Source organism: Meriones unguiculatus, chromosome 20, assembly GCF_030254825.1.
Source record: "Meriones unguiculatus strain TT.TT164.6M chromosome 20, Bangor_MerUng_6.1, whole genome shotgun sequence".
Classification (NCBI taxonomy): Eukaryota; Metazoa; Chordata; class Mammalia; order Rodentia; family Muridae; genus Meriones; species Meriones unguiculatus.
The window spans coordinates 69,367,180-69,379,589 of NC_083367.1; the positions used below are offsets into that span (position 1 = coordinate 69,367,180).

Here is a 12,410-nt window from a genome sequence, read left to right on the forward strand (position 1 = left end):
AGCAGAAAGCAGTGGCATTCAGAATGCTCCTCCGGGCAGCAGTGAGCTCATGCTGCGCCATCCAAGCCACCATCTGCTTCCTCCTGAAGAGATGTCAACAAACACACATCCACCCTAGGTAGGACACTGACAAGAAAGCAAAGAAAGACTCCCGGCCTACGTCAGCGGAACCATGAGTGCTTGGACAGAGCTCGGCTGACTCTCAAGTGCCAGGGGGATGCGCCCCCCACCCCCAGCACGTGACCCTCAAGCACAGCTGCATCTCTGGAGCTCATGGTCCAGATTGCTGGCAGCTCTTCTAAAGAGACACCCACCTCACAGCTGTGGCTGTTCACTGCTCAGATGTCACCTCAGGGAGGGGCCTGGGCCTGACCTGGAGAGGGTTAGCTTTTCTGAGCTTCCAGAACATTCCTTGCTTTGGCTTCTTGAGTCTGCTGACAACACCCCCTTCCCCTCTTCCCTCCAGCTGCTTGGCAAGTGTCTGATTTATGGCTTCTGCTGTGAGCCAGTGGGTAGGACTTCTCACTGAAAGGTCTTATGGGGGCTAAAGAAGGTCACTGTCATAGACTGTTGGGGGACATGGGACTTACCACTAAACACTATGGACAGACAGACAAACAAGAACATGACAGTGACTCTAGTGAGAGCTCAGCCCCTACAACTAGGGACAGACAGCAAGGTGGAGGCCCCGCAGAGAAGCACCAAGCCTGCATAGCAGAAGTCGGAGAATTCTTATTCTGATAATGGAATATTCCATGATGAAATCCCATTTTTTAAAAATGTTAGAAACAGGTTGGAGAGATGGCTCAGCGGTTAAGAGCACTGGCTACTCTTCCAGAGGTCCTGAGTTTAATTCCCAGCAACCACATGGTGGCTCACAACTACCTATAATGCCCTCTTCTGGCCTGTGGGTGAATAGCCAGACAGATCACTCATGTACTTTATAGAAAGATCGGGATATGAACTTGTCCTTTATGCTGACTTCATGACGCTGAAGCTGGAACCTATAGCTAGGCACTGCAATCTTCGTGGAAACAACTTTAACCTGCCCTGCATGAACCTACTCCAAGATTTTGCAAGGCCAATAGGTATGATGAAACTTTAATTTGGGGGCATAGGATGGAGCTCAGTAGGTAGGTACCTAGCATGCCACATGTACCAAGTTTGATCCTAACCACTGTGTATAAACTGACTGTGGTGGGCTCAGCTGTAATCTCAGCACTCAGGAGGTGGAGGCAGGGGAGTTAAAACTTCAAGGTCCTTGGTTACACAGTAAGCTTAAGGCCAGCCTGGATACTGCAAGACTCCAGATGAAAACAAAGCAAAACAGAACAAAATGGAAAGGAGGGAAAGGGGGAGAGGAGAAAAGAGGAGACAATCTTTGGAATGTATACCGTTTGATGAGATAATAAGCATCACAAAAATGTTATATCTATATACTTGATGACCTGTGTCACACACAGATAATATCTGTTCTCAACCTGTAGGTTGCAGCCTCTCTGGGGTGTTGAGTGACCCTTTCACAGGGGTCATCTATCAGATATCCTGCAGTATCAGATATTTACATTATGACTCATGGTGAATTTTTATTATTTTAATTAATTAGCTGATTAATTAATTAATCAACTCCCCAGAAGCTTGTTCTATAGACCAGGCTGGCCTCGAACTCGGAGATCCACCTGCCTTTGCCTCCTGAGTGTTAAGACTGAAGGGGAGCACTACCAGGCCTGACTTATGTTATGATTTATAACAGTAGCAAATTATAGCTACGAAGTAGCAACAAAAATTATTTTATGTTTAGGGTCATCACAGCATGAGGGACTGTATTAAAGGGTATTAGGAAGCTGAGAAGCACTGGTGCAGCCATTTTACTCATGCCAGATTCACTGTTCTAGACAAGAATACGAACCAGGCTGAGACCATCTCAAAGGAGGCAGGAGAGGTGATAAATTTAGGGTCTATGATTTTTTTTTTTCATATAAAGACCAATTCTCTTAGAAGCCAGACATATGACACTTGTATATAATCCCAGCAGATGGAGGCAGTAGGGTCACCAGCTCCCAGCTAGCTTCAGTTATATATACTGAGATGGAAGCCAGCATGGGCTACATGGAGTCTTTTGTCTTAAACAACCAATTTTAAAAATTTAAATGGAGTTTTAGGAGCTTCTGAAATCATGACAAAATGTTGACACACTCTTTTAAAAAATTAAAAGAGTCCATTCCCTCATTGCTTTTCTCGCTACAGCACAGCAGTCATGGGTATATGTCTGACAAAGAAAATGATGGGAACGCCCTTTACACTGGCCTCACCGTATCAATAATGTTCAGTTTCATAAATGGCTGCTTTTTCTTTCTCCATGTTCACACCCTGATAAATTTATTCCCAGGTGTTTTATAGCGTGGAGGTGTGAATAAATAGGATCATTTCTCACATTGTAATATGTTTATTCTTGACATAAAGGAAGGCTATTGACTTTTCCATATTTTACTCCAGCCAACTGGGCAAGCTAAAACTTTTACTACTTACAATAAATTTTCAGTTGGCTTCTTGAATTTTAGATATGTCTACATGATTATGTATAAATAATGGAAACGTTATCTCTGCTTTTTGCATTGTTTTTTCTTTACCCCACTGATCTCTAAGAAGGTGGGTAGCAGAAGTGGCCATGGACACCCTGGTCGGGTTGACAAGGTATGCCCAAGGGGTTGCTATCTGTCATGTATGACGCTGTTTGCTCCGCTCCTGGCTTTTGATTCTGCTTGAATTTTGCTATTGCTGGAGATCCGTCCTTGTCACTTCGTTCAGACACCTCCTTTGTCTCTAGCTTTCCAAACTCTCCTCTGCTGTGAGTAAGACAAGCAGCCCACAGGACCAAGAACCCTTATGTGGATTTTGCAGCGACAGACTTTGTAACTGAAACATTCATGGTGAAATGGTGAGAACCGTTATTGTTACAGGTGACTAGAGGCCTGCAGGCTTTAGAAAGCAATAGCAATTCGCTTTCCCTCCTGAACACCCTTCCCTAAAGATTCAAAGAAGACCCGGACAAGACACACTAAATTATACTCCTTCAGGAACTGCCAGTTTCCCAGCATTCCTTGTTCAAAATTATACGGCTTGTATAGGAACAGCACCATATTGTAATTACACCAAATGCTGATAAAAAATGTAGAAAACAGCCTCACATAATTGCAATTTTTGAAACTATAAAAGGCAATTTGGCTTATGTCCAGCATCCTGAGGCAAGATGTTCTTGGCCCAGATAGGCTAGGATAGCAGTCATATAACGTAATCTGAAAACGTATTGTGCAATGGACATTAGAGAAAATCCCTTAGAAGGGCCCCGTAATCATGAGTTACAGAACTCCAGCTTAACCTCAGGACCACTTTTTAAAGTCATTTTATGTCAACTATCACAACACTAATCTCTGTGTCATGATGTTTTGACAAGGATCTTATTTGGACTCCACATTTTATGATGCTAAGCAGAACGATATTCCAAGCACGCATTTTGGAGTATACATAAATCACAAACAGGAACGAGCCACAGGGCTCATTTTAAACACATTTGCATTATGTAGGACATAGAGAAATGATCAAGGTCAGGTTGAGCATTCCTAAAGTTCAAAACGTCTTTCTCAAACATTTGACTTTAAAAAAAAATTACTTTAAAAAAGATTAATCTTTATTTTGTTCATGTGTTTTGTGCATCCATGAGCGTAGACCATGTTTGTACATGTGCCTGCTGTAGAGACCCAAGAGGGTGTTGATCTTGAGGAGCTAGAGTTAAGTGTCAGGCATGAGACTTAAGTGCTGGGAACCCAACTTGGGTCCCCTGGAAAAGCATCAGGTACTCTTAACCACTGAGCCATCTCTCCAGTCCTGGGATTACTTTTTTTTTTTTTTTTTTTTTGTAGCTGAGGCTAATGCTGAACCTCTGTTCCTCCTGCCTCCACCTCCTGATTATGTGACCACAGGTGTGTGCCCAGTTTCTACAAGCTTGTCAGGCTTCCATTCATGGAGTTATTCATGTTACATAAGCCCTGTATCAACTGATTATAGCTCCAGTCCCTGCCTTTGGTTAAGATGGAGTCTTTGGAACTCTCTATTTCCTAGGCTGGCCTTGAACTCCTGAACCCCGAAAGTAATCTTCTTATACCTGAGGCTTGTAGTCACATGCCGCTGCAGCAGGCTTCATATAATTATTTTTGATTGATTGATTTGCTACTTTAATAAACCATTAATGGTTAATATGCTTACGTTCTTCATTAAAACACCTAGTGTCAATCCAGACAACCTGCCCCTGGGGGAGCCTTTCCCATGACTGATGTGTACTATTCAGTACACATCAATTCAACACTTATTAGTCCCAGAGCCTACAAGCAGAGGGCTAGATGACAATGGGATGGACCCAGAGTGTATATTTACAGGCGGTAAGCAACGGAGAAAGAGTTCAGGTCAGGGCGCAGGACTGGGTTCGGATCGCTGCTCTTTCAGCCCAAGCGCGTCACCTCGGGACAAACTTCTCTGCTCTGAAGCTCAGTCTTCCCAAGCGGAAGTTGTGGCCAGTGCTGTGACTCCTTCGTAAGCCAGTGAGCTCTCAGCCGCAAAGCTCAGGGCCAGTGCCCGGCACACAGCAGACTTCCAGAATGGAAGGTAAATGCAGATCACGCTCAGCAAAGAGCTCAGCAAAGAGCACACGTCAGCGCCAGAAACCGTGTGATTTACAAGCACCATCCCTGCTATCCTCACAGTATAAACAGACAGACGTAACTGAAAAAAAAAAAAACTACAAAAAACTCAGAGGAACACTGAGATACTTTCCCCTCTCTCTTTGCACAAGGGCTGTACTTAGATGACAGCAACTAGCATCTCACCTTGAGATACTACACATAAAAAAATTAAAAACTATTATTATTCTTTAATATTATGTGTATGGGTATTTTGTTTGTATATATCTGTGTATTACATGCATGCCTGGTACCCCTCACCCCAGAAGCCAGGAAAGGGCATTGGATCCCCTAGAACTGGAGTTATAGACAGTTGTAAACTGGGTGCTGGGAATCAAATCCAGGCCCTCTGGTAGAGCGGCAAGTGCTCTTAAGCGCTGAGCCATCCTTCCAGCCCAGGGTACCTTACATTTTTGAGGGTAAGAAAGCAGAATGCGGTGTCTGTTGGGCACGGCAAGTGCTACCAGTGTGATACAGATTACTGTTTCCACAGAAGCGGATGTTAACTGACACCCTGTACTGTGTGGCTGTAAGTTAGAATGGGTGCTGGAGGAACAGGAGTTGCTGTGTAGAAGCTGAGGGCTGGACAGTGCGTGTGAGGCTGGGCGTGGGAGCTCAGCACGAACATGCGCTGGGAACACGCGGCTTGGTCAATTTAACCCGAATACTTTCCCAAGTGGTGTACAAGCAGGCCATCCTAATCTCATTTGCTTATTTTATATTTCACATGTACGCTTGCCTGCATGTATGCATGCGTACCACCTGCTTGCCGGTACCCACCGAGGCCAGGAAAAGGCACCAGATCCTTTGGAACTCGAGTTACAGACAGTTGTGAGCTGCCATGTGGCTGCTGGGATCGGAACCCGGGACCTCTGCAAAAGCGCAGGTGCTCTTGACCACCTTAAGGTGCTCTTCGCCTCTCCAGCCTGGGGACTGAGCCTTGGCCATGCTGGGAAAGCCCTCTACCACTGAGCTTCCTCCTCCTCCTCCTTACTATTATTATTTTTATTCTTTTTTAAGGGCTGATGACTAGTTGTTAAAAACCAAAACCAAACCTCAAGCAGATCTAGTCTGTACACAAGCATGTGCAGTAGAAACAGGCCAGCACCGAGAGGCCCGGGAATGGGAGCTGGCGCTCGCCTCCGGACTCAGACCTCCAGGGACACTATGAATCAAGACCTGCTCTTCAGAGCACAAGGTCTAAAATCCAACCCTGGACTCAGCAGCTGCCTGGGTTTGCACACCCCTTCCAGGCCGTTTGCTAATAATCCAGTTCTTAGCCCTGATGTGATTATGTATAGGATTACTCAGGCCACAAAAATGAACTTCCTACCAGAGTGAAGCCTGACCGAGCAGAGAGTTTCCTATGTCATCAGGCTGAGCTTCAGGAGCCTCCACGTTCAGAAGCTGGACACTACTTCAACTCAAAATTTTTCCCTTTTTAAAGGGTGGATGAAATTATAGGAATGTTTAGTTTGGTCTGGTTTTCTTCTACCTAAATGATGGAGTATTTAACATTTCATTGCAATGAAAACAGATGGCAAGAATAAGTCAGTAGCTGGGTGTAACGACTCACTGAATTCCTCTGAAGCTGCAGAGGGAAGATTTGCAAGCATCCTAAAGGACAGGGAGGAAGACAAAAGCAAGATGACTAAACTCAGCAGCACCCAAGCTCACCTTTCAAGGCAGGAGATTGCTGTATTGGAATATGATCCCCCACTCTCAATGGACTTGGATAAACACTATGAACATGGGAGGGAGGAGCCTGACCCAAGCTCTATTCAGAACTGATGTGGATTCGGTGGGGTCCAGGCCTTGTGATGGAATCCTAGTGGGTGTGTGAGTTCTAAAGTCCAGAACTCAGGAAGCAGACTAAGAGTCTCCATTAGCCTAGTGCTCACAGTGAGGTCCAGCCAAGTAAAGCTACGAAGTGAGACTGTCTCAGGAGCATCTCTCCTGGGATGGGGCCGGAGGAGCCGGTGAGAGCGTGTGCTGCTCTGGAGAGGACCTGAGCTTGCTGTCCAGCACCTATATCATGTGTGGTCACAGCAGTCTGTTATTCGGGGGATCTGATGCCCTCTTTGGGATTCCCGTGTCACTTCCACTCATGTGTGTGGAAAACAGCTCCCCCAAATACAAATACAACACAATACAAACAAAAATAAAAAAAGAGAGCAGGCAGAACACATGCCACCACACCCATGCAAACACACCCCAGACTCACGCATACACTTACACACACTTACACACCCACACCCATGCACGCACATACACATACCCGCACACCCCACAGCCGAGTAAACACCAACACCCACGCATACATACATACACACATGCACTCATGTTCATATACACACTCCACGCATGCATATAAACACACCACACCCACGCATGCACACATACACATGACACACATGCATGCACACACAAACCCACACACCCTACACCCATAAATGCACACACACACATACACACACATACACATGAATGCATGCACCCTCACACACTCACTCACGCACTCGTGCACACACGCACACACACGATTTCTTGCTGTGTAGCATCTTTTGCTGTCTCACAACTCTGCCAACCAGAAGAGCATCAGAAGATGCAGGCCCCCAACCCCGGCAAAGAGTAAAAGTCAAAGCAGAACCTTTTCTTTAACACAGGGTCTGCGGCACCGCATTACAGCGACAGGAAGTGAGCCAGCATTTGGGGGTGAGGCATACGAACACTGCCCACTATTGCACATATGAAGGGGCACTGGCATGGCGTCACATCACAACTACATGGATTTATTCGTCGATTAAGGTGGAGGATGGTTGAGTCACTGAGACAAGTGTGGGCTGGCCTCAAGCTCACAGTCCCTCTGCCTCAGCCTTCCAAGACTACGGGCAACATCAACACTTCTGGACCATTCTATCTGTATTTAAGTACAGGAGGGGACTTGGGAGGTCCTGTGGCTGTGACTAGGGTCTTCACCTAGAAACTGGAGTGAAAGACAATTACATGAGCAGGAAAAAAGTAAAAAAAAAAAAGCTAAGGTTTGTGAACAATTTTGAGATTCTTACAAATAATTTAAATGAGGTAATAATAATTAGAAAAAAGAAAGTATTATTTTTCCTTTCCTTTTTCTTTTTGTAAAAATAGCCCTGACTCGGGTAAGATTCCAGAGAGAGGTTTGCCTTTCAGCAGTGCATGGAGGTTGAGTGGGCTCCCACGGGGACCACCGGCGCTCGAGATGGGGCCATTACAGTCACCACAGCACTTCCAAACTTCTCATGAAGCCCTTTGCTCTCGTCTGACAAATGCAGCTAATTGAATAAAAGCAGGCCTGCTGTAAGGCTGAATGGACTGCTGATTCCATTATCTCAGAATAATCATTCCGGGCAGACAAAAGAGCTCCTTGCCTGGACATTGGGGCAGAACGAGAAATAAGAGTAAAAGGCAGTAAATGAAGAAGACTCTGTGCAAGAGACGGCCCTCTCTCTCCAGGCTCCTTGACGGAGCACCAGGCTCCCCTAGTGTACTCACACTCTACAGGTTAGCTTCCCCTCCACACCCACATTCACGGGAGGGTGGGAAAGGTGTCGGTAAGGCAGAAGCAGATGGGGTGTGCCTGGAATCTGGGAAGGTCTGGCTAGCACAAGGATGAAGAGCTCTGGAGATGGGCGGAGCAGCGGGCTACACTTTCCTGCTGTGTGGCCAGGAGGGCAGCCTCTCCTCAGAGGGTCTCAGCCTCCCTGACACTGCGGCCCTGTAATACAGTTCCTCGTGCTGTGGTGACCCCCAACCATAACGTTATTTCGTTGCTACTTCATGACTGTTATCAATTGTAATGTAAATATTGATATTTGACCCCCAAAGGGGTCACCACCCACAGGTCAAGAACCGTTGCTCTAAATGCTGAGTATTATACGACAATTAAAATGAAAATCATCATCCCTCCAAAATAAACTCAATTAAAAAAAAAAAGACTTTAACCTCACCCCCACTGGCCATGTGTCAATAATGGAGGAAGAGTCACGAGGACCCAGTAGCTGGCAGGTCAGAACTGACAGGCACAGTGTCGCATGCCCTCTTTTTAAACCCATCAGGAAACCCTCTCAGAAGCCGTATTTGGCCTGGTGAGATGGATGAGTGGACAGAGGTGCTGCCTGGGCCAGCCGGGGGACCTGAGTTTGAAAGCCTAGAAGCCATGTTAAAGTGAAAAGAGAACCAGTCAATCCCACAGGCTTGTCCTTTGACCTCCACACGTGCCGTGTTCGCCTCATCCTCAGACCAGGAGTCTGAGGTACAGTGAGTTAGCATGACTCTAAGGGTGCTCTGACCATCCCGATGGGCTAGATGCCTACGGGGGAACTCTCTCCACAGACTGCAAGGGGGCAGAGGGGCAATCAGCAGCATGGCGGACCTCTGCACAGCTCCCCACAGTCTACACATCAATTTCTCCTTGGATATCATCAAATATCATAGAGAAGGGGTTCTGCTATTACCAAGGAGAAGTCTGAGCCCTAGGAAAGTCCTTGCTTCCCCCTCTGAAACGGCGGCTCCCACTCCACAGCTTCTGACCCTGGATCAGGAGCACCCCTCCACATCTGGTCCACCTTCACATTTTCGGGAGGAGAAAGCCTTCAAGGAACACCCCCGAGTCTAACGCCTTGTCCAGGCCACAGGAGAGTTGGCATGCTTTGCAGACCCCATCGACGTGTACCTTTAAAGACAGTTGGTCATGATAATGCAGAGTCTGTAAATACCTGCTTGATAACTTAAGGCAGAGAGCTCTGTCAGCACAAGGCACGGAGTTCACCCTGGAAGCACTCTTATCTAGTCGATACATTAGAAGCTTTTCACTTAACTGCCTATCTACTCAGTATCTGCCTTTCCCTAGCTTCCTCAGCTCACCTGCAGTGAGTCCTCAGCGAGCAAATCCACTTAGAGTGCCTAGCCACTCCTGTAGCAAAGTACAGGACTGCCACATCCCACAGACCTTTGGAGGATGGAATTACATAAACCTGCATTTGATCCCATCTTGGCATAGGCAAGGGATTCTTAAATTGGTCTTGATAACCCGGATGAACCCTGTGATGTCACAGCTTCAGGGTGTCGATCTAGGTTCTCCTGCCCAGCGCACTTTTTTCTATGAGAACTCAAAAGGTGAGTTCTTTGATACAAAGCGAGTTCTGGATACAAGGCTGATGGCAACTGTGAAGAACCTAACTGCTATACTTGACTATGAGAATTTACATGATAATGGGAACTGCCTGCTGGCGAGGGAAGCTCTGATGACAAAACTACCCCAGGGTCAAATGAAGTGCTCTTCCGCGATCCTTGTTTGTTTTGCTTCTTAGCTTTACCACTGTGACCTGAGATTATGGCTAGTAGCCATGGTTCAAACTCTACGGCAGGTGCCCACTCCTGACAGGACCAGACAGTAGGACTCTAACAAAGCAGATTGAGACTATTGGCTGGGAACTTCCCTGCTATCAGGTCACAAAAACACACCAGAATCCCTGGAAGAAAAAATTGATTTTAACGTGTTGGTACTATGACGACTCTATCCCAGGCATTGTCCTTTCATCAATATTCTTTAATCACTGAAGTTTGAAGAAAACCACTTACCTACAAAGCCTTCTTCGCCGACCAGTTTCAGCGCAATTTTATCAGCCAACACTGAAGAGTTGCCGTGAGCGATGTTGGCGAAGGGGCCGGCATGTACAAACACAGGCGTCCCCTACAGAAGAAGGAGAAGTTAAAACCCCAAAGGAAACGGGAGGCTGGAGACCAAGGTGCCACAGAGGGTGGGTGTTTAAGTGAACCCCTTCATTCTGAGTCTACATTGCACACTCGAAGCATAGTATCTCCTGAGAGATCTAAAAGTGCCAGGAAGGGCGGAGCCTGTCTGTAATTCCAACACTTGGGGTGGAGGCACAAGGATCAGTAGTTCAAAGTTATGTCCAGCTGTAGGAAGGGTGAGAAACCAGTCAGGGCGACAGGAGCCCAACGTAAAAAAGCAGGATAGGGAGACGGCTCAGTCAGTGATTCCTGCCACGAAAGCACAAGGGCCCGAGTTCACACCCTCAGACCCACGTAGAAGCTGGGTATGGTGACACCGGCTTGGAACGTTAGCACACAAGAAGTGAGAGGGTAGAAGAGGCCAAGATCCAGGGAGGTTGCAGGCCAGACGGTCTAGCCAGTGGATGAGCTGTGGGTTCAGCAAGAGCCCCTGCCTAAAAATCAAAGTGGAGATGGATAGAGGAAAACACTCAAGGCCAACCCGAGGCCTCCAAGCATGTGTACACATACAGAGGCAACCATGAATACACAGTTAATACAAACAACAACAACAACAAATCCTTTAAAACAAAGCGAAAACCAAAGACACCCTCATTGATTCAGACATCAAACAAGTCTCAAGTTTTCTTGGACAGAATTAGCCTACAGTTGATGCTGAATAAGAGACAAAAATCTCTAAAACTGCGGTCACCTCTGATTATAACTTTGGTAAGTTATTGTTCATTGTCTGTTGATCATAAAATATACTTTGTAGCAAATTTTTTATTGCCTGCATTATGTATTTTAAAAATAATTTAACCAAACTGTAATGGTTAAAGTAATATTTTCAGTCCCCTTACTCCCCATGAACGATTAGTCAAGTATTCAGGCGGCAGAGGCAGGCGTATCTCCTTGACTAGAAGGCCAGTCTGGTCACACAGTGAGTGCCAGGTTGGTCAGGACTACACAGTGAGAGGAGGGAGGATCAGGAGTGCGATGCCAGTCTACATTACATGAAATTTTGTGTCAAAGAACTGAGCATAAAAATCAATATAACTCATGAAATATGAGAGTCAGGGCAGGCCAATTACAAGGTCAGGCTATTTTTGTTTTCATATTAAAGTTGATTTCTCATTTTTTTTTAAAAAGGTCCTATTTAAATCTTTTAAAAATGGCCTAGCTATTTAACAGGTTACATCTGGCAATTGTTAAGATAACAAAAGCAGGCAGCAGAGATGGCTCAGTGGTTAAGAGCACTGTCTGCTTTTCCAGAGGTCCTGAGTTCAATTCCTGGCAACCACCTGGTGGCTCACAACCTCCTATAGCAGGATCTGAAGTCCTTTGCTGGCATGCAGGTATACATACAGATAGAGTACTCATGTACATAAAATAAGAAAGTCAGTAAACCTTTAAGGGCCTGGAGAGAGAGCTCAGTGCTTAAGAGCACTGGCTGCTCTTCCAAAGGACCTGGGTTCCAGTCCCAGCACCCACATGGCAGCTCACAACTATCAAGGGATCTGACAGTCTCACACAGATGAACATAAAATAAAGTTAAATAATTAAAAAGAAGACAAACAAGCACAACCAAAAGATAACAAAAGCAAAGAAAAAGGAGAAAACCACCAAAGAGGAAATGTATGAAACGATAGAAACAGTTTGTGGTGATTGCTAGTCACGGTGCGACCCAGGCCAAGCGGGGCCTCAGACCCGCTCCGCCGTCAAGGATGACTGAGGCTCCGGATCCTCCTGTCTCTGCTTATCAAATACTAGTTCCACAGCCCAGCACCACCATACCCAACTCAAATTTACTATTAGAATTTTTTTTTTCAGAAAGCATACGAAATAGTGGGTTTCTTTATGACATTTAACATTTACTGTACTTTATGAGTTCTTACCAATTACTGT

At 45.9% G+C, this 12,410-nt stretch overlaps 1 protein-coding gene across 1 annotated transcript in view; it reads right to left on the minus strand.

Moving 5' to 3' along the window:
- The window catches only part of Mthfd1l (methylenetetrahydrofolate dehydrogenase (NADP+ dependent) 1 like), a 167,608-nt gene that overhangs the window by 79,743 nt on the left and 75,455 nt on the right, over positions 1 to 12,410 (minus strand). Inside the window, exon 20 of the mRNA XM_021644473.2 lies at positions 10,353 to 10,464. Within this exon, the coding sequence (XP_021500148.1) occupies positions 10,353 to 10,464 (112 nt within the window). The remainder of the gene's footprint in view (positions 1 to 10,352; positions 10,465 to 12,410) is intronic.